The sequence below is a fragment of the Meleagris gallopavo genome, chromosome 5, assembly GCF_000146605.3.
Source record: "Meleagris gallopavo isolate NT-WF06-2002-E0010 breed Aviagen turkey brand Nicholas breeding stock chromosome 5, Turkey_5.1, whole genome shotgun sequence".
NCBI lineage: Eukaryota > Metazoa > Chordata > Aves > Galliformes > Phasianidae > Meleagris > Meleagris gallopavo.
The window spans coordinates 39,789,458-39,812,921 of record NC_015015.2 but is presented as its reverse complement, the minus strand read 5'-3'; the positions used below and the strand labels follow the sequence as shown (position 1 = coordinate 39,812,921).

The window sequence follows — 23,464 nt, the reverse complement described above, 5'->3', positions numbered from 1 at the left end:
TTCCATGAGAATATGGAGGATCAGCTGAGAATTTTGAGCTATATGAAAAGATGTAATATTCCATGGCAAGGAACTGTACTTGGTGCTTGGGTGTAGAGTGATTATAATACTGGAAGATAGTTATATTGCTGTTTATGCAAGTTACATTATTAATGCAATAATTTGTTGTTGTTCTTTAACTGCAGGATAAACAGATCAGCGATGAAGAAGATCATTTGAGAAGGATGAACAAGGCAAGACTGCAATTTAAGGTTCAGCTGCATCATTTAGAAATGGAAAAGGAATCCATTCTCACCATGATAGGAACTGAAATTGATGCTGCTTGTGAGATTTTTTCTCGGGATTCCATGGAGAAATTCAAAGTAATTCTAAGTTTTTCAGTATGCTGTATTTCTCATTGTTTTCTTAATGGGTGATTGTAGTGAAATCTGCTGAGGCAACATACCACTCATTTGGTATAGATAATTTAGGGATAGTAGGACTAGGGATATTTAGCTGATATAGATACAGCTGCTGGGTACTGGATATTAGAATGAGATATTATGCAGATATCAAGAGGTAACTTTGAATTCATCAGAACTTGTTTTACTTTGTCTCCTTAAAGCAAACCATTTACTGGCAAAAGGCTTTCAAAAGTACCATCAAAGTTGCTTTTTCTTCCACCCTAACAGCCCAGTAAGTCTCTGTTGAAGGCAGTGTGATCAGCAAGAGACTGCTAGTGTCATGAAATTTAGGAGGTGGCATGGTGAAGTTCAGACTGCTCAGGTTAACCTCATGGCTGTTCTGTGTGCATGCTACGAGGCACAATGCAACATAGAAACCCTATTTATCCTAGTCTTTACCTTCTGGATCAGCCAAATCCCATATTTTTCCAAGGATAATATCAGAAGACCAGATTTCTTAAAAAACAACGCAGCTTTGCTTGCCCCGACTCTCCCCATGTATGTTGGATCTACCTGTTTGTAATAAGCTTCATACAGTGGAATCCCAGCATAAAACTGCTGGCTAGGGTGAGTGCCACAGTCTTCTTCCCACTGATTCCACAGAGGCAACAAGGCTGGTGAAGGGGTTGTAGAATATGCCCTGTGAGGAGTGACTGGAGAAGTTTAGTCTGGAGAAGAGGAGGCAGAGAAGAGACCTTACTGCTCTCTTCAAATATCAAATATCTGAAAGGTGATTGCAGAGACAGTGGGATTGGTCTCTTCTCACTGGTGACAGGTGACGGGACGAGGGGAAATGGCCTTAAGTTGCAACAGGATAAGTTTAGGTTAGATATCAGGAAATACTTTACAGAAGAGGAGCTTAAGCACTGGAATAGGCTTGTTGGGGAGGTGGTTGAGTCTCCATCCCTGAATGTGTGTTTAAAATGCATTTGGATGTGGTGCTCAGGGACATGATGTAGCAGAGGGTTGATAGAGGTAGGGTACTATGGTTAGGTTGTGGTTGGATTTGATGAGCTTGAAGGTCTTTTCCAACCTGAGCAATTCTATGATTCAGTGAGTTTGCATAATTTACGTTTAAATCTGGCTTGCTTATAGATAAACAGTTCTATTGAACCATATACAGATATGACTTCCCAGGTGGACTTCATATCAAGGAATATTTATTTGATGGTTTTTCAGTAAGCTGGAAAGAATATTCTCTCTTTTTCTAGTACCCTTTCTAATGCATACTTCTTTCTCTCTCCCTACTCTACAGGCAATATCACTTACACCGACAGTGCTGAACGATCCTCATCGTTGGTTAGCAGAGACAAAGGTAATGGTCAAGTTGTCTGAATTGTTGCTGAGCAATCTAATATCTAGCCTTCATAATCATTTAGTAGAAAGTGTGTTTGAGAAGACAGTTAAAAGGGGAAAAAATGCAAAAGCTTTCCTTTGTCAGCAGTTATGATATTCCCAGACTGTTATTTCAGCTGATAAAATAATTTTACGGAGTTACGATCGACAAGAAGCACTACAGCCAAATAAATAACAATTTACAAAAAAAAAAAAGTACCTACAGTGATTTCAGTGATCCGTGTTTCCCACTATATAAATTATTTTGAGACAATCAGTAGATTATTCTGCAAGGTTATATTTGATGAGACAAGAAATAATATGAAATAAGGCTCTTCTTTATTAAATCTAAATGTTATTTGATGGGATTCCTGGAATTTCCTTTCCACCTTCCTTTAAAGTTTCTGAATTCTATAATGTAATTGCATTCATGCTTCAAAACTGTATTGAGGTGATGACTGGTGAATTACGACTATTTGGCAGCTTCCCTCCTGCTCCCCCAAGATATACTTCTTATCCATTATCTTTTAAAAGGATTCAGCTTTTAATGATCAAAGCAGATCATAAAGAAATTGTGGAGTACATAAAGATTTCTGCTCTGTGTAAGGTGTACATGTAAGATAATTTCAGGTTATTGCTGATATATGGTTTAAGTAATACTTGTAGATTAGGAGAGACTATCACTATAAATAATAAAGATAAAATCAAAGAAGAGATGTTATGTTTAAAAAGTGATATTGTCATACTGAATAGGCTTTTCAGAGTGTACCTAATAATCATTTGCATACATTTCTCTTGTAAGTATCTTCAGCTAGTAGGGAGCAGTCTAGAATGAATAAGAACTTGAGATGTTGTCCCTCTCTTTTTCCTTTTTTTTTATAAAATAAGTGATAAAAGATTCGTTAAAAGCAAAATTAAAAAAAGATAATATACATCTGGGACTATCATGCCATAATAGTTATCCACATTTCCATTTCTGCATCATTGCAACTGCTGATGAGTATTCAAAACTTGAAGTCTTCTGATTTTTTTTTCCTAAAATTTTCCTAAATTTCTGAATGACATTGTTTATACTGAGTCCAAGGAGTGGCAAAATTTGTTTGTAATAATAATGGCCTTGGAACTGATATTTTTGGTAGTATAATTAAATATTGTAATCACTTTTTCAACTACTTCTGCCAAACTGCCCCTTTTTGAGAATTAATTTTGTTTTTCTCTTCTGAATGCTGATTTTTCTCCAGATTGCTACAGTCTCTAGAAGGTACAAATTTTCTTCGATACAAATACTTTTGAACATGATTTCTGAACTTTAATGTTAAATATGGAGTTTGTTTCCTGCATTTTTCTTAACATTTCCTGTTTGTAGGTAAAATTGTTTAAAAACATAGCTTTGAATGTATTAGGAACATTTATTTAACTTTTTTTTAAATATATATGCACTCTCTAAGTGCTGTGTGTATTTCTGGTGTTCCATACTTCAACTGAGGAAAATTTTATGGGAATGAATAGCAAAGTACATTAATAGTACTGTGGAAATCTCACAAGACTAGATAGAAATGAGGTAGATTTTGTGTGGAGGCAGAAAGGTGTCTGTGAAGCTCTACCTATTGTGGCTGACCTCCTGGAAGAAGGATGATTTAACAATGTTTGGAAGAGCATTTTGTACTAACTGAGAAATGAAATGCGCATTATTAATGTTAAGCTCAGGAACAGCTCTTGGTGTCTGTATAAAGCTCTAAATAAATGTGTGAATTTCCTTACTTAAGTACAGCAGCAAAAAAAAATTAAAAAAAATAAATTGTGTATTGCTTTTGTGCATACAGTTATCAACCTAAATATATCTCTGTTGAGATTCCTTGAGGGTCCTTTTAATATATGAGTGTTTCCTTCTATTATAGTTATGCAGTAATAGCTACAAATGAGTAAGCTGTGATTCCAAAGATAATTTGTTCAGTTAAACTTTGTCCTAGTAGTTTTATTGGAATTCTGTTTATTGTCCCCATTTTTCAATGTAGACTAAGCTGCAGTGGCTGTGTGAGGAGGTGAAGGAGAGAGAAAGTAAAGAAAAAAAGCTGCGACACTATTTGCTGCAGAGCCAACAACATCTCAAGCACTTTACACAGCTGAAGGAGTCTGAACATCAGTCTCTCTTCAAAAAGATAAAAAAGCAAGAACAACTTTTGGAAGAAGTTCACAGAGAGAGGAGAGGTACGCTGCTAGTTGTCTTTTTTGTTAAAAGGAAGAAAGATTTAAGAAAGGTACTAGTTATTATTCCTGTGCATTCAGATATAATAACTAGTTGATAAAATACAAATCCTTCTGTATTGCTGAGTGGAGTAAGACAGGCTTTGATTCTAATCGAATGACATTATATATAGAATACTACATATACATAGTTTTCCCCCTCTTTTGACTTGTAAGTTTTACTCTGGAGCATGACAGGATTGGTGGTAGCATCCGCACCATCTGTGTTTGTTGTGAAAGGAAAACAATAATCTAATTTTACTGATCATTGCAAATTTCTGATGAGGATGGACCTCGCTATTTCAAGCCAAGTGCCAGTTATAAATCTCAATTCCTGTACTTGTAGCTTTCTATTTTATAGTTTTCTTGGAGATTGACTCTGAGCCATATGCTTTTAGGAGTAGATAAACATACTTTCAGCATGAGCTCCTTTCTTGAGGTGTGCACTTCATGAAAATAAGGAGATCTTATTCTTTCATCATACCTGCAAGCTCACTTACACTTACTTCTAAGTTAATGAAACATATTTATTCAATGAACAGTATTTTGATAATAAAACCAGAATATCATAGCAAACTCAGAACATAAACTTTTATTTTCATCTTCAAAAACAGTTTATTTCACTGTCAGAATACTTTGGTAGTTATGAAGAATGTAAGAGTCGATCTTTGTTATAGCAAAACTTAGGTGAAATGGAAAATTCTGAAAAGCAGTCTTGCTTTTCAGCATCACTCTCTACAACCACATGACAGAAAGTTATAGCAAGGTGGAATTCAGCCACTCCTCCCAGGTGACTAGTGATAAAATGAGAGATAATGGCCTTAAGCTGTTCTAGGGCAGATTCACATTGGATATTAGGATGTGGCATTCAGGGACTTGGTTTAGCAGTGATGAATTGATGATTGGACTAGATAATATTAGTGGTCTTTTCCAACCTTAGTGATTCTATGATTCCAGTAGTAACTGGTGATAATTGTCTGCTCCTAGGTACCATTGTATAAAGCATAATGGTCAAGTAAAAAGTGTAATGTAACTGGTGCTGAGAATAAGGTAACTAAGGAATTGGAGCAAGATGTTTTGTATGGGAAGAAGACAGGAAGTACTTTTATTATGAAAAATTAATTCCAACCATTAAGGCTTAATGTTATCACAAAATTACCAAGGTTAGTAAAGATCACTGAGATCATCAAGTCCAACCATCCACCTATGACCAATATTTTCTGACCTAACCCATGTCCCTCAACGCAACATCTAAACATTTCTTGAACACTCTCAGGAATGGTGACTCAACTAACTTCCTGGGGAGCCCATTCCAGTGCCAGACCACCCTTTCAAAGAAGTTTTTCCTAAGATCCAATCTGAATCTCTCCTGTCACAGCTTGAGGCCATTCCCTCTAGTCTACTTGCAATTTACACAAGAGAAGAGTCCAAACCCCACCTTGCCACAACCTCCTTTCAGGTAGTTGTGGAGAACAGTAAGGTCTCCCCTAGGCCTCCTCTTCTCTAGACTAAACAATTCCAGTTCCCTTAGCTGCTCCTCATAAGGCTTGTGCTACAGAACTCTCACCAGCTTTGTTGCCTTTGTTATCTCAAGGCCTGTGCTGAACATTTAGAGAATACTAATTATCTCGTGTGTGCGTGTGTATAGTCTCTCTCTCTTTCTAAGGTACTATCCCAGCAGGGGAGCAAGTCTCATAAGGCATCAGAAAAATGTGGATAGTTTGGAGCTGGGAGGAAAATGATTAAAGAAAAAAGAGGTGGTCTCCATAAAGAAAAAAAAATGCAAACAGCGAACCTAATGCCCGAGAAAACAAGCTAATTGATACAGGTTTCTGGGATCAGAATTTCCATATTGGAAAAGATTCTTTTCTTCATGTTTTCTCTTAAAACTTTGTTCTGGCCTTTATTCAGAACTCAGTACTGATAATGACGAGCCAATATTTTGTCAAAATACTACATTTTGGGTTTTTTTAGTCATTTTGTATTTAGATTTGGAGTAGATTCACATCAGAGCGAGCTTTTAAGTAAGTTTATTCACAGCTTCTGGTGGCTATCTTAATTATTGTTGAAAACGTTTTGTGAAATATTGAAACAAAAATAAAACATAGCAAAACAAGAGTAACATTAACAAATAAAAGCAAAGCATTTTTGTAAATATTTTGTAGAATGATACAGATTATTTTCTTTACAGGAGCAGTAAGATCCTGCCAGCATTTTCCACCTCCGCTTATGGAGAACATTGATAGAGAACATGCTTTGATCTTTCAGGCTTGAATGTTTCCATTGTTGTCTTTCATTTCATTATAGTGTTATTTCCAAGACCCTGATATAATATTAATACTGTTTTAGTGTTCTTTGAATAATTATCTGCTAAGATAATCTCCCTCAGGCCTTATCATAATTTTTAATGTAAGTGCATAGTAATATAAAGCAAATCTTATTTAGTTTTTAGTTTTCTTGTATATATTTTCTTCAGATTTTCTCAAAAATTGATATCCTGTATTTTAATTTTAAGCTATAAGCAAAGCTATAAGTAAATACTAAGCTGACAAGAACGGTCAAAATTAGTGATATTCAATAAGCAGAAAAGATAGTACGTAATCTTGTGCTTTCCATTTAGAGAGAGCATTCATTTGTTCATTGCAATTGCACAATCCAAACTGAGAGATCAAGTGAGCTAACTTGCTTTGGCTGCTTTGATAGATTTTGGCTGCTTATGGGGAAATAACCAACATGCTTGTAGGTAAATTGAAACTACTTTATCAATTCATTACTCTTGTTTTCTTGATATAATTTGATTCCAGATTGTCTAAGATGTTTCTGAAACTCTGAAACTTTGGTTTTGTGGTTTATTGGTATTGAGGTTTGTTTGTTTCTGTTTTGTTATGTAGTTTTTGGACAATGCCACAAAATCTGTGTTGCAGGATTGAAAAAGGGAAGCAGGAATTTCCATTTACAAAGCCAATTTCACTTTAAGCATAGTCTTCATGAGTGCAAATTTGATTTATTTAATCGTACTCTAATTTAATTGGGTCTCATAGGCAGTGAACTTCATAAATACAGTTTAAGTTATGATTTTGCCTAATAGCAATGTATTTATGTAGTTTTAGATGCTGTAGTGACACAAGTGTTCCAGTAAAGAAGGTCTTCCACTTTTAATAGTATTCAGTGCTTTAGAACAAGCATATAGAGTGAATAATTAGAAACATGGAATTAAAATACAACAGAGGTTTATTACAGGTAATCTGAAACCACCTTCGTGGTATTTCTTTCATTTCATGAGGCAGCTGGTGGTTACTAGCTAACCAATAATTTGATGGCAGCCTTTATTACATTCACCTATGCAGGAAATTATTAAATAAAAGAAATATTAATTAGGGAATGTGCTACTTTGAGGGACAGATGGATAGTTGATGAAAGGGATGGTTAGTCAGACCTCCTTCATAGATATTGGTCTGTGGGCCAACCATTTTTTATCATCAATGAGTTTAGTAAGAAGAGTTAATAATAGGATATCAAAATTTGGAGCCTTAGTAAATTTGTTGATACATAGAGGAAGTGGATCATGAGATCACTATGTTTCTTTTACCTAGTGCCCCAGAACAGACATTGCATTTATTGCTTTTTTGTACCATTATTTACATCAATTTTGAATTTGAATCACTGTGCCATTGATTTTTAATAACAGTGCATGTGATAGTGTATGCAAGATTAATGGACTTACCATCTCATGTGAATTTAATTTGCCTGCTTCAAAGTCTTGTAAGCATAGCCTTCTTTTTTTTAATTTGGGTGACTGACTTTCATTCAACAAATCAATTACTTTAAGTTGGTAGAAGATGAATAACAGAATTCACGTCAGTTAGTGCAAGATCCAAGAGCATGATTTATGAAGTGGTACATTTAAATGTTTAGAAAGTGTTTTTTCCTTTAACTATGTTCCAAGACAAAGTATGGCTATTTAAAATTCAAATGCTCTTACAAAAAGCCCAGTTTTTAACTGTGATGCAGCTAATAGAGTGTAAACTTGTAGATATAAGTGACTTGGAAAAGAAAACTGGAAAAGCTATTTTCCCAAAGGAAAAGGAGAACACTACTAATACCATAGAAAAGATGTTAAAGAGAAAGCAATGGTTAAAGAATCCAAATGAAGGAGAGATGTTGGTTGCCTTTTGTTACTTAAAATAATGGAAGGAGTAGCTCACAAGGAGTACAAAGACAATCAGTAGTGACATTATGGGTAAAGCCCAGATGCAGGAGTAATGCAAATGAATGAAGAATGAATTTACTCCAATTATTAAGAAGGTTCTCTGTTCTTTTTTGTTAGAACAGTTTTGAATACATAGTCTCTTGTCTTTTGCCTTCTTCACTAAAGCATTTGTGAAGTGAGAGGGAGCAGAGAGGCAGACACTGATTTCTCTGGTGACCAACGACAGAACTTGAGGGAATGGCATGAAACTGTGACAGAGGATGTTCAAGTCGGTTATCAGGAAAAGTTTGTCACCAAGAGAGTGGTCAGGCACTAAAACATCCTCCCCAGCTAAGTGATCATGGCACTAAGTTTGCCAAAGTTAAAGAAGCATCTGAACTAAGCTTTCAGACATATGGTGTGATTTTTTTGAGTGGACTTGTGTAGAGCCAGGAGTTGGACTTGATGATCCTACTGGGTCCTGTCCAATTTGGGATATTCTATGATCTCCTTAATAACTAGGAGTTTTCTTGATTTTGGGCTTTTGGCTCTGCTTTATGAATTTCTGTAGAAGTATCAAATTAGTGAAAGTTAATATTTGAGCCTGGGAGCACTAATTGATCTTACAGACTTAGATCTCTTTAAATTAGTAGTTGATTTAATGAAAAGTAAACATCAGCTGTGTCTGTACATCAAAAGGATAATGGCAATATTTTGGAAAATGTACCCAAGCCTTTTAAATCTTTTGCCATATTCATTCATTCCTTCTAAAGCATACCTAATGCATAAACAATAGTAATTTACATTTGTGTGTTTTAACTTCTTAATTTCTGATTATGAATGTTTTACTGATGTATTTTGCTAGCCTTAGCTCATATGAATAGCTTCAACTGTTTGGGAGCTATCATCTTAGAAAATATTCTGTTTCTTTTAAAAATTGTATATGTATATTTACTAGGCAAATAGAATTGACAGTAGATTTCAGGCCTTGGTGCTCTCTGTCCTCTTGTGATTTTTTTCCATCTTATCTTTTCTGAGATTTCACTAGTTTTGGTCAAATTTGTCAGTGTGCTGGAGTACTTATAATCTTGAATTTGTTTCTGAAGGCAGCAAATTCTGTAGATGTCATGTTGTTAAATTAGGTGATTAAAAGAAAAGGCAATCTTTTTCTGGAACATAAGCCTTCCAAGAAAATCTTTCTTGGCATATGTTGAAATGTGTAGAAGTTGGAATTCCCAGGAAACTCTTTAATATATGATGGATGCTTGTTTAATTAAATACTGTGCTGTATTCCAGGAAATAAAGCTGAGCCAAGGGCTCAATGATCCTCCCACCTGTTGTAATTGTCAAAGTTGTTTTCATCTAAAATACATGCATGTTGAAATTTGAGCAGAAATCATGACCTTGACCTTCTAAAAGCTTCAGTATAGCAAAGCTTCTGTTTTTTATGACATTTTAAACCTTGCATATACGGTACATTATATTAAATACATTTTTTTAAGTTAGAACTAATGCTATGTGTGTGCCTCAGATTTGTCAAGCTATGTTAGAATATACATTTCAGTGAAGCCTGTTGATTTGTTCAACATCTTTTGTATCCTTTCAGCTGACATTCTCTTTAAAACTCTTTATTCCCTAAAGTTAATGTTAATGATATTGCATATTTGGAGAACTGAAGTTTCAGTTCTATTTCAATATGAATAATTTCTCTTTGAATAGAGCTTTGGTCACCAGTTCTTACTCTTAATGTTGACTGTAAACAAGAAAATCATTTTAATTAGAAAATAGATGTTTTAAGTGAATCCTTAAAAAAAAAAGGGAGAACAAGCAGGTTGTTTTTTGTAACATATATATATATAAATATTAAATAGTTAACTAATTTGAATTGTTTTCTAGCTGGTGTTTTAAATATGACAAAATATTATGCTGTAATCAGCTTAATGAATGTATCACTCTGATTAGTATCTTCAAAGTAATACCTGGATGTATCTGAAATTCAGCAAATTCTGCTTTTATTTTTGTTATTGCTTTCACTGAGTCTGCTTGTTTTTATTTTTCATAAAATAGGAGCTCTACTTTACAAAATCTGTAAGACACTTAAACTTTTAAGTAAAACAATTTTATGGATTTTGACTTTTGAGCCAAGCAAGGCAAACAAATTAACTGCGTAGTTCATACGCTACCAATGAGATAAAAGTAGTCTATGAAGTGTTTCTTTCCAAGTAACTCTGTTATTCTGTAACAGATACATCTGAGTTATAAAAATAACATGCTTGCTCTTGGCTAAATAAGAAAAAAAAAAATAAGGATAAAGTTGTCACCTATTTCTCAGTCTAATTTCTTTATATTAGACATTCTTTCTACTTAAGGGAGTGTTTAAAGAAGAACTTCTATATTGCAGATCAGACACTGTGGTCAACACTACATAATGCCAATTTGTAAATTTCTGTTCAATAGAAAACACTTAGCGTTAAAAATTATTAATCATACTAATCAAGGTTTCACAATTCTAATACTTCTAAGTATGAATCTTATGTATGTGTGTTTGTTTTAAGTATGGCTATTAAATTGAGATACAGAAAGATTTTTTTTTTAAAAATGAAAAGATAGACTCTGGAAGATTTATGTACTTCACGCGTATCTTTGTCAGTGTATGTATTGTACATACTTCATCAAACCAAACAAAAATTTTTCTCTCTGATTTTAATTGGACTCCTTGCCAATTAAATACCATGTCTTTGTTGTTTTGAAGCACTCAAAATAGTGTCTTCGAAAAAGAATGGTTAGGTGTACTGAGGGAGAAACATTTCCACTTGCTAAGTACAATAGCAGTTTATTGAAGGCCTGGGTGAAAACGTTTTATTTGAGTGCAATGTCCTTGGAATCCACAGCACATGTTTTTCATTGGAGAAGATCTGATAGGACAGAATTAATTTACATAATCTTGAGTTTAATAGATTATAAAATCACCACTTTTAAAAGTAATTTCAGAATCAGAAACTGAAAATATTACTCTTTTTAAAAATGCAGCGGAAATTTTCTCGTCTGCACAAACCTTTGTCCCTCATTAGTAATGCGTTAAGAGTAGCAGCATTTCTTCTTCAGTACTTTTTGTTATGCCTTTGAAACACTTTCTTCAGCATTCTATTTTGCATCCCACTACTAGGTTAAGAGATACTGTGTCTTTCAAGGAAGATGAGTTTAGAATGTTTTTCTTATCTCCATTTTGACACAGGATAGTGTCAAGGAGGTGGTATCAAGGACAGTCAACTATACTATTTAGAAGCAACAGAAGCTGAATTTTGGTTCATTTAACTGTAAGGACAATAAAAGTATTTTAAAATGTATTATGTTTATCCTATACTGCAACAGGAACTCCTATTCTGACCTGTTCTTAAGACATTTTGGATTGTGATTACTGAAATACCTTGATTACCTTAAAATAATTTTTTGCAATCTTGCTGTGATCAACAGATTATGCTTGTTGCAGAGAATGAGTTATGATTTTCAAAGAATCATTTATAATAGAGCCACTTTTATTACTATGTAATAGTGAACATTTTTCATCCTAGTGGTAACTGAGAATCAATGGCATATCTGAACAGCATTTACCAATGTGATTGTACAATTTCCACGTTCTAAACTGATATAATAAGATTTGGAGCTAATGTAAAATATTTTTAGTTCACAAAATTGTGATTTCTTATTTCCACAAATGGTAAACTGTGGAACTAAATATGATTTGGTGCATGTTTTAATTATTGCTAAACATCTAGTTTTTGAAAATTTGTTTTCTTTTTATAGGAATTAGTGCAAATTGATTATAATTTGCTGGCTTCTAATAACCTAACTTACATGAGTTGTACTACTAACTGTTGGACAGATCCAAGAACCACTCATGCTGCATCTTGTATTGAAAGAAAGATCAGCAATAATGATATCAGTTCACTGATATAGGAACCATCTGTAACTAGAGCACACTCATAAGCTCTGACCTTCAGAAGCTGTGTAGCTTCTTCCTTTATCTGAATCACCAATGTGACTGTAGAGTTTTAAGTCTCCGGGTCAAGATCATGTTGTGTCAGGTCTTTGTGCTATAAATTTGGTTGCGTATATTCAGTACTTTTCTGGTGTAGTGCATATGTGGACCAGCTTTGAGTTGCATATCTCACATTATTTTTTCTTCCAAAACCTTATTCTTGATATGGGGCCTGTAACAGACAATTCTATCTGTTTTGGATTAAGTAAATGGCTTTAAAGGCATCTTTGCACTGTCTCAGCAAAGTCAATAAGACACAAGAAAAAGGGATTTTATTCCAGAAGAAGTTATAATACTATTGTCTTTTGGACTAAATTTCCTAAACTACTAAGAAAGATGGCTGTAAGACAGACATTTACAATGTCAAGCAGTTCTTATTTAGTGGGAAAGATCTCAATAATTGAGTTAGTTAGTTAGTAAAGAACAGAGCTGGAGAAGGTGCTGTCAGATAATGTGTTAGAGTTAGATAAACATAGCAGGATTAACTTTCAAGATTATTTTGAAACTGAAATTTGTCTGTGTTCATTTGTACATTATTTTTATTGTTTATTGTGTAGATTGTAGAGGAAAAAAAACAAAAACAAAATCCTGCTCCTTATGTTGCATGAAATATATTTTGAAATAAATTGCTGGCAGTGAAAATGTCACGTAACATGAAATTATGCTAGACAAAGGGGAGAGAAATTATGGAATCCACGGAAAAGGATATAATCTCTCAATTAGAAGCACAAAACAGTTTCTAAAAAGCAAAAGCAACTTTACATTTTCCCTTCTTCCTTGTTTTTTGAAAAAAGTTTAGAACCATATTTTTTCTCAATTTTTATTATTTTATTAAATGCTTTTCTCTGAAAAGTTTACTAAAATTTTGTGGTATAGCCTTTTTCTTGTGATTGCATGGAGAGAATAATACGTTACTGCATTTACAATTTTCAAAATAGGCTTTTAGATAAAAAGTGAATTGTCACCAGTTGAAAATTAAAATATTTGTTGAGTTGGTAAGTCTCATCAGTTTCCAAGTAGCAGTGTAACAACAGGATTATCTAAGCAAGGAAAGGCATTGAAGTCAAGCTAAAGCTTAGAATTTAGGAATTACTGAGGATTACTGTTAAGGTTTTCTTTCTAATTGCTAGTTTACAGCTTCTTTCTCTAAAACACATTGGGAGATAAGGTGCAATGTAACTGCGAGATGCATTAACTGTGTTTGCTAATGGCTATTTAATTATGAAGAAAGAACTTCTAAGAATTTTGGAAAGTTCTCTGTGATGGTGGAGTATAATGACTTCTATGTGTGTTAGCTGTAGTAAATGCTTTCTTAGAAGGTTTTTGGGATGTAGTGTTAACAGTGGTCTACCAAGTAGAATTAACAGCTTTGTTTCAGTATTTATTAAGGACAACGTGTCATAAAGCTATAACTTTTTGTTTGTGCACTTTTTATCCTGACTATTTATTAAATTGCCTAGCCAGCTAAAATGTCTCTTTTTCTAAAATGAGTGGGGAAATTTAATGTTAGGATCAATACTTGGGCTTCGTATCTTACCTGCTGTCCTTCACTGAAAACGTTGTGAAGGACTTATTTGATCTTCAAATGGCTCACTGAAGAAATACCTTTCTAAGCTCCAATCATTTACTAACCTCAAGTAGTAAGTGTCCTCAGCTAGAAAACCTTTCTGTGTTGCAGCTGTTTGCCTTCCTCAAGCGAATTGTGCTAGCTGCTTCAGAAAACTGTTTACCTTTATTTGATTTGCCCTTAGCTGTTATATCCAACATCAGTTCTCTGTATTTTTGGGTATTAAAATATGCAACTGCCTTTCAAACATAGCCAAAAGGAAATTTGTGGATATGCATAAATATGTTTGGGATAATAAACATCAGAAAAAGAAAAACCTAGGATATTAAGTCAGAGAACTCACTCAAGAAAGTAGCATCCAATTTCCTGTTTTGTCATTTATATATGCCATACCATAATTTTTATGTAGCTGCTGTGCCCATAAACATATCAGCATAATTTTCTAAAACAAGAATTGACAAATTATCTTTTCATACTTGCACTTGGTGAATGAAAACAAATTAAGTTTCTGTTTCTTCCTATGTACTTCAGGGAGGTTTTATTCATCATCAGAAAGGAAATATTTCTGCGTTAAGGAGAGAATTGTAAAAAATTGTTTTGTATGCAATGAAGAAAACTTTCAGTTGTATTTTCTGTTTAAAAGAGCAGCAATTCTGATGACATGACTTTGAGAATATTTCTTATTATATTTTGTTTTATGTAATGCTGATTTATTTTCTGTTTAATATGTTTTCTAATAAAAAATACGCAGAAAAAAGGCTACTGATCAGTCAGTCTGGATAGCTCTGCACTGTATGCAAAGGCACGATTGCAGCTCATACTGAAATCTAAAATAATCATAAGTTAGAATCATAGAATGGCTCAGGTTGAGAGAGACCTTAAAAATCATCTAGTTCCAATCCCACTGCCATGGGCAGGGGCATCCTTCACTAGATCAGGAGTTAGTGGGTTAGACTACAGTTTCACATTCAGCTAGGCCATTTAATGTCTTGATGCAGACAAAAAGCTAAATTATTCCCTGCCACTCCAACTGATATTTCTTACTCCTTCCCTTATTTTGTGTTGGCTTATTATTGAGCTCCTTTGCAGCTGTGTTTTTCTCACTATTAACCATTTGTTAACCATTTTCTTTCCTCAGTGTAGATTGTTCCCATTGTAATAAACTCAATTGTCCTATATGGGTGTCCAGCGAATATTGCAGCTGGGGTGAAGTAGTAAGAGAAATGCAGGACCAGAAGCACAGAGCACAGAGTCCTTTATGCTTTTTGGCAAATGCAGTTTATGATGGGATCTGGCTTCATCTTGTGGAATTGGGGCACTTAGTACCAGCAGCACTTCAGCTGAGTTTACAGCTTCTATTCTACACAGTAGAATCAAGTCATTAATGAACCACTGTGGCATTAATGCCTTAGAAGCATTGATAATATTCACAAAATGCTTAGTGGTAGTAATTTGGCAAGGAAATGGTATCTGCCTTTACTTAAAATTGAATGATTCACAGGTCAGCAAGAAGTTGGTGAATGGAAAGGCAAAACCTAATACATTTATTCACATCCCTTTTGCTAGCACTTTTTGTTATGTATGGGAGATCACACTTAACTCATCATTAACATTTTTATTTCAGCTTCTTCTGGAGATTTTGCTTCTCAGGTTGTTAACAGTGTTAACGCTCCTCCAAATCTGTAGAAGAAAAAGAGCTATTCCTCAGTCTTTTATAGAGACGAATATATCAATGTGGTTTCTAACAACTGTTTACTAACTTAATTTACAGTATCTTCACCTAACACATTTTAGAAGCAATGAAAATATCCTTTTTTAAACCTCTGCAGAGACAGAATAGTTGTGTGAGACCAGTCTTATATGAAGGAGGTCTTGCCCAAATTAAAAAAAAAAAAAAAGACCAGTAACTGCTTCAGTTCACATTACTATTATTCTTTCCTTCACAATAAACATGGTAGAACAGTATCAAAGGGATCTCTTCTACTTCTTTTTTACTGTGATGTGTCATATTTGACGTTTTCTTTGATTCCTTCAGCCACTAATTTGTGTATTTTAACAATTTAACTGCAAATAACTGAATAGATAGTTGGAAATAATCAATTATGGAGGATATTTCCTATTTACTTAGACATTTTCAGTGTGACGTATGTTGTCTTGAAGTTTTTTGAATGTCGAAGTAATTCTAAATTCAGTTGACCTTAATGTCCTCCTTTGTTTTTCTCAGTTACCTTTCTTTTTAGTGTTCTTCATCTTTTTTTTTTTTCTCCAATGAGAAGCTCTGCATAGTTTTAAGTGAGAAGACACTGCAGTTATTGCAGTGGTGGTATCTGAATTATAATATTTAAAGACTGCTAATGTGACCAATGTTAATATAACCATTTGCTCATGTGTTAGAAAACTGTAACAAGTATTAAAATTCATTGAGACTTTTTAGAGTTAGCAGAGCTACAGGTGAAAAAAAACAAAACCCAATCAAATACAGTGACCATTGAGTTTGGCCATGACTACTACTAACCTTCTGAATATAATTCCAAAGAAAATATAAGTTTTTCTTCCTGCTTTATCTTCATTCACAAGTTAAAAAATATATCACCATAATTGTTTTGTTCTTCAATTCAGTGTTTTTAAAAATGTGCAATAATTAAATGAAATAAGGATTTTTTGCATTAAAAAACCCTCTATGTTCATGAACAGTGCGCTGTTGGAAAGGCTGTTAAAAAATCACTTAAATTTTAAGAAATTTTTTTAATTTATTATTACTGTAATATGTACTGTAGATGTGCTAAAATAATTTATGATCTGAAGACTGCACAGGCTAAATACTGAGAAAAGGGGAAAGTATGATAGGTGAAATACTGTAGTTCAGAGATGTGGAGAATCTAGTAGGAGCATGATATTTCATTTTCATTCTGTCTACCTTTTATTTGTACTTATAGGTTTAATATAAATCTAAATAATAAATATGAATATGATGGGGATGAACTAGCAGAATGGCAATACTTTATATTTTAGAGGTACTCTTTTATATTCAAGTGATACAGTTTCCCATTTAAAAGGATATCTCAGGATTATACAAGCACATTAGGGAATGCTTTAAATTTATGGGCCTTGTTCTTTACTAGCAAAAATTAAGTTTCTAATAAAAATGTATTTCTGTATAGTTCTTTTAAGATGATGTTTTTATATAGAAATTCCCTTAGTGGCTTACATGCACTATTTCAATTAGTCATGTGAAGCGAGTCTCAATACTGTTTTATGTCTCAGGTGTAATTAGTGCCAGGATGATTTGTAGTGTTCAGCTTGGCTGCACGAATGTCCAGACTTGCTGAAACAACTTCTATTATCCAGTGTTCCTGGACCTGCGTCAGGATACTGTGAAGCCATTCACCAGAACCATGCTAACACAGGTACAGGGCAAAACTGCAGATCTGTCTGGACAAGTGATAAGCAAAATTTTTCACAATACATACATTTAAAGTAATTCACCTAGAAATAGCTTAATTCACCCCCTCCAAAAATAGTGCCTTAATGTCAGAATCATTATGTGAAGACCTTGTAAGTGGCATAATATATGATTAAACTTTGATGTGTAAGTATAGTCAAGATAAGTAAATTCTTAGTTGAGGAAAAACTGGTTTATGCAGGTGCTTGAAAATTCCCTCACGCTTGATGGAAATCTGCTTGGCTGCCTTGTGCACCTGCAGGAATGTTGCAGTATCTGTTCAGCAGCTCTCTGAGCAATGTATCTGAATGATGATTGAAAACCACAGTTTGTGTATTTGAAGTAAAAATGATTAGAAGGGTGTGAAATAAATCTACTGCAAATTCTGATAAAAGCAATTTTAAAAGATATCCAATTAAGTGATTTCTCAAGAGCTTGTCCATAAGTCTGTGAAACATGAAGTACAAATTGTCAAGGTTGCAAACCTGGAGAGATCAAAAATAATTTCTTTACTAATGTATAACAAATTCCTGAGGTGTTTTATGGAAGAGCTCATTTTAGCTTGATGGAACAAAAATATGTGTTGGCACTATTCTCTAAACTGCTGTTATTTTCTTACAATAACCTAGATTCCTTGTTCTAGTGCCACAGCATAGAAGTATTGAGATTACCCTTTGAGTAACATAATTATGCAAGGCTTGCGTAATGGCCTTCCTCACTGACTGACCCACTAATGTTGAAGTCTGTTTTTTTAAAACATGCAGTTATATTCTTTTAAATATGGAGCTTTTTAAAAATGCTTAACGTTATATTTGGAAAGTTTTTATTTTTCAAATAAAATTATAGTTTAATTAGGTAGCTAATTACATACTTTCCATTTCACAGGTGGTAGAACTAATGCAGAGAATCAAATTCCCAATATACAATATATATGTTCCTATTATTATTACATCAGAGATAAATTTTATTCAGGGAAATTAGTGGTGAGATTCATTTTGAAATTGCTATCTAAACAGAGATGGCTACATTTAAGCTACTTGGCTGAACTCCCATTACAGTCAGTCAAAATCTAGTGGGACTTAGGAAGCTATTCTGCCAACCACAGTGTCTCATGGACAGATGTTTTTTAGTGCTGTATGAATTTCCGTACAGCTTTCTGTGTTATCTGTAGCTTTTTCAGAGGGCTGAGACTATCTTACTTAGCTTACAGTATCTTAGCTATGTATCAGAAACTGAACTGAAGTGCAAATGTCAGCTTCAGAGTAAACAAGTCTTACACATTTGAGAGTCCTTTGTTTCTACAGCTATATGCTTGTGACTATGAGAAGAACTCATTTTGTGTTCATGTCGGTATTTGCGCCTTCTTTTTTGATGACAGAGATTGTGAATTGGCAGATACCAAATTATGATTTATTCAGTGTCTTTCTGAAATAAACCTCTGATTTTTAATTCAAATTGTCCAGTTCTTATAGATTCAATATCTTGTTTCCCAGCTTACTGCTCCCAGTGTAAGGGAGTTAAACTTCATTTTCTTTTTACGTTTTAGTCTAAGTTCTGAATAACAGCAAATCCTAACTTACTATAGAATATATTTAATAGCTTCTAGTTTAATATTTGCAAAATTTTGCAACGTGTTATGTTTCTATATCAGACTGTGAAAGGAGGTCATTGGTATGGAATATTTTAAATCGTAACTTTTGTATTTCCTGGAATTTTGATTGGATAAATCTGTGGTATAATGTCAGGGAACTAATCCTGTGTTCACTGATGCACCAGCTAAATGAGATATGAACTTTAGAAGATTTGTCATTTAACCATTGTTAATTCTGTAGAACTATACAAAAATATGATCCTTAAATTTCACACAGTATTCTGACAAGCTCTTGATTTTGAGTATTAATAATGCAACTAATATATATGTGATTTTTTGAATGATTTTAGCTTATAACTGATCATAGGATTTTGTGCTTCTTATTGAGCTAGAAATAAAAAATAGGAAACACGTTGATTAATATATTTATTTGTAAAAACCATTTCTCTCTTCTTTTTCCATTTTTGGGAAGAAATATTGATGCCTGAGGTAGCCTCTGTAATGCTTTTCCCTTACTGCTGATTATTCCAGACAATCTATAAATTGATGTTTGCTGTGCTCCATGAAAATGAAGATGTATTACTTAGAAACCTGTGGTTACCTTAGACCTCAAAGGGTAGTTATAACAGGATTGCTGAGAAATGTAGAAACTCATGGCGCAGAGCCACTGCCTTTAAGAAAGGAAGGTGTCATTAGAGAAACTGAGAGAGTGTTCACTGGATGAATTTAAGGAGCCTTCACTAGGGATAGTGATCATCTTTGTTATGTTATCTTTTTCTTATGGCACAACTCTTCTCTATCTTTTCACTCTAATGTTATTTTCTGAAATTGAATATCTAAAGCTTTTTTTTTTTTTGCATAAAAATTTAAATATGGGAAATATTTTGCAATTTGTAAAAAACTGAACTTTTGAGGTCAAGTAGGCAAAAATATTTTGTTCTTAAGAGTAGGCATATTTAAAAGAACGTTGAAGTATGCCACATTTTTAAGAGACTCTTTTGCAAAGCTGCTTAATATATGTTGCTTTAATTTAATCTATTCTTTGCTTTATCTTTGTTTTTTTTTTTAGATGAAGCATTAAATGGAATCATGAGTTTTTATAGGAAACTTGTTTCTAAAATATATGGTCATAAATGGGAATTTTATAATGTAGGAATATATTATTAGTTAAATTACATCACCTTAAACCCATCTGCCCTTCTTGTGCAGAGTTTTATGAAGTATTCTGCAGGTCTGACAGTTTAGGCAGTGGTACAGTATAGGAAGTTCATTCTGAAGATAAATAATTTCAGATAAAGACCTTTCAAGTCTAGAAACTAGCAGAAGTTTCTTCAGTTTACCTTTTATAAAACTTATTTGAACCTATTTGAACCTATTTGAAAAGTAATATTCTTTTTGCTTAGACCAATAATGTCATTATGATGGAATGTCAAATGGTGCATTATAATTCAAATAAAGCTAAGCTGAGTATATGAATCTTTTTTGGTCAAGTGGAGAAATCTTCTATTTCACACACCCTTTACACATATGTGTTCCTCTTTTTTTTTTTTTTAGCTAGTATATGACATTAATTTTTACCAACTCAATTACAATACTGAAATATACTCAAGGAAATCATGCAAGGCTACCACTTTCCAAACCCACATTCAGAATTTGAAATTCTGCAGAGTGAATTTCTTCACTTTTAAAATTCAAATCTATATACTAAAAGATTGATTTAACTGTAGGGAAGTAAGTCTTGTAATTACTTAAACTATCATCTTTTGAGTGTTTATTAGTGCTCCCAACAGCTCATGCTTAAAAATAACTGTATCACTCATACATTTCATCAGTTAGTATAATCAGTTTAAAAGAGATGTTACACAAAACAAAACACCTCAGTGACTATTTTACGTGGTACCTTTTCTGTCAGGCTATAAGAAAGAAGGGGAATTTATGAGTTTCGTTTTTTATTTTACAGATCTACGAGAGAAGTTGCTCAGAAGAGAGGAAGAAATGGGAGCACTCCAGGTATACCTTTTATCTAATTAAAGAGCTACATTTTTTATTGCCCTTGAAATTAATAAGCTGTGTCTGGTATCTTAAATTCAGCATGGGAAATGCATGTGACCAAACAAAGATCTGATAGCTAATAAAACTCACAATTTAGTTTTTCCACATATTTAAATTGCACATTAGAAAAGATTAACGTTCTTAGCACTCTCCGATTAATAAATCTAGTCTTTCTGTGAAAAGAACGGTTCTTTTATGTCACAGCGTATGCTGAAGTTGTTCTGTTCTTACTGTCGGCTTCACTGAAACTACATGGAAATAGTTGTGGTACAACTCCACATACAGAATTGCAGAAATGCTTTAAATTCTACTTCATTGGTTGAGTTAGATTCTCTATGTATGTTGTTTTCTTCTGTATCTCCAGATAAAACTGTAAGTAAAATATTTGAGGTGTTTCAAACCTCTGAAACATTCAGTGTTCGTCATTACTTTTGTGAGAAAGAAAAGATTAGTTGAGGTTGATACAATATATTAAATTCTCATTGTATAGTAATACAATATATGAAATTCTCATTGTATAGCACCTATAACATTTACTTTACATTTGTGCTTTCACAGTGAGAGCCTAGTGTCAGCTTTGGAATAGTATTAAAGCATTACAGTCAAAGAAAACATATACTCCTTTGAAATGAAAATGTCTAGGAACGCAAAACCAAACTGGAATGTCTCAGTAGTGAGACTTGGGAAGTTATAAGGATAATACATGTTTTGTTCAGAATGCAGAGGGGAAAAAAAAATTAACAAAAAATTAGAGCAAGCAATGCCCAGTGTAAGAAAGCTTATATACAGCGTGAAGAATATATCAGTGGAAAAGGATCCTGTAAGGTTAGTGGGAACAGAAATGTTATGAGGAAGCTAAATGACTGTTAAGGAAAATGAAATTATTTATTGACCTGAGTTTTGACCGTAGGAGTTTGAAGGTATGCTGACTCTGCTCATATAATAAATATAATGTGTTTTGAGGGCTAGAAATATCAAAAACTTAGTGTAGAAACAGCTTGATCCAGTAAAAAGAGACAAATTGCAAGACCCAAAAATTACACAACACACCAATCCAGCTGTTTCCTGCTCAAACAAAAAATTTGGCTTAGCTTTCTGGCAGCTCAAGTTCAACAGGGCTGAGAGCTTGTCTGCGCAAGCAGTTTACACAGGTGCATATCTAGTTACATCAATGTAAAACGATCGCCTTTCATGTGAAGCAATTCTGTATCTACTTTTCTGTGAAGCACTATAGTTGACAAATTGTTCTAATTATGTTCCTTCCAACTGAATAAGGAGTAACGTTATATTGGAGAAATGTTGCATCAAATGAATGTCTTGTGTGCATGTGTGTATTTCTGATAGTCTGTCAACTATGCCCTTCACTAACTGGCTATTCTGTTAAGGCGTGTCACTTGTACTGCTCTGCCTGCTCTATTTGTACTTGAGTGCTTCATAGCAGTTTTTAATTCTTCAAATGCACATACTTTCACAATCAACGTACTTAGCAAGAGCATCAATTATTTTTCTAGATAATAATTTGTCCAGAACCTTTAATATGTTTCAAAATGGTTCCAATCTGCTATGCTCCATTCTTTTATATTCTAATTTTATAGCAGTGGAATATTTACAGCTTTGCTAGGAAACAACTAAACATTCTGGGGCCCCCAACACAAGGAGGATGTAGAGCTGTTGGGGTAAGTCGAGAGGAGGTGATCAAAGGGCTTGAGCACCTCTCCTATGAAGAAAGGCTGAAGGAGTTTAGTTTGTTTAGCTTGCAGAAGAGTAGGCTCTGGGGAGACCTCATTGTGGCCTTCCAGTGCTTAAAGGGAGTGTATAGAAAAAAAAATTTTTAATAGAAAAAATTTATTTTTTTTACCCAGGCATACAGTGGGAAGTGGAAATGATTTAAAACGAAGAGGAGATTTAGATTCAATAATAAGAGGAAAGTTTTTATCTGGGTTGGGGAGGTGCTGGAGCAGACTGCCCAGAGAAGCTGTGAATACCTTATACCTGAAAGGTGTTCAAGGCCAGACTGGATGGGACTCTGGCAGCCTGATGTAGTCTGTTGCAACCTGGCTCATGGCAGGCATTTGGAACTAGACGTTTTTTAAGATTCAGCCCAAACCATTATATGATCCAATTCTATAATCCCTATGCTATTGCACCTCAGTATATGAAGCATAGGAAGTGGAGGTGGGAGTTCCTCTAACTGTAGCGTTTCCTAAAGCTGAAACTTGCACTCTTGTAGACCAGATGGCATGGCTCCTTTTTTTTTTTCCCCTGAGTCCCAGTTCAGCAAAGCATATGTTTAGTCGGTAATGTATGAAAGCTTTAATTGAAGTAGACTGCTAGAAGGTAATTATTTCACATATTAATGACCACTAGTGTATAAAGAATACTCTTGCCCCAGAGGCTTACAGCCTTCTTGAATAAGATTCCTCAGATATTATGGCCTGACCAGTTCATTGCTGGAGATTGCTGATATCTTTTTGTATACGATTTCTAGGATCCCGTCTTAATAAGCATCTTACATATACAGAGAATTGTATGAAGAATATGAATTCTTTACTCTTTTTTTTT

The 23,464-nt window shown here is 33.9% G+C and overlaps 1 protein-coding gene across 3 annotated transcripts in view; it reads left to right on the top strand.

The window, feature by feature from the left end:
* The window catches only part of CEP128 (centrosomal protein 128), a 95,657-nt gene that overhangs the window by 46,360 nt on the left and 25,833 nt on the right, over positions 1-23,464 (top strand). For 2 of the 3 annotated variants that reach the window (XM_019615807.1, XM_031553632.1), the window contains exons 16-19: positions 186-362; positions 1,699-1,758; positions 3,794-3,986; positions 20,811-20,860. In XM_019615807.1, the coding sequence (XP_019471352.1) occupies positions 186-362; positions 1,699-1,758; positions 3,794-3,986; positions 20,811-20,860 (480 nt within the window). Of the gene's footprint in view, positions 1-185; positions 363-1,698; positions 1,759-3,793; positions 3,987-6,213; positions 9,945-20,810; positions 20,861-23,464 lie in introns of those variants that run through there. The other variant, XM_019615813.2, reaches the window with a different exon arrangement.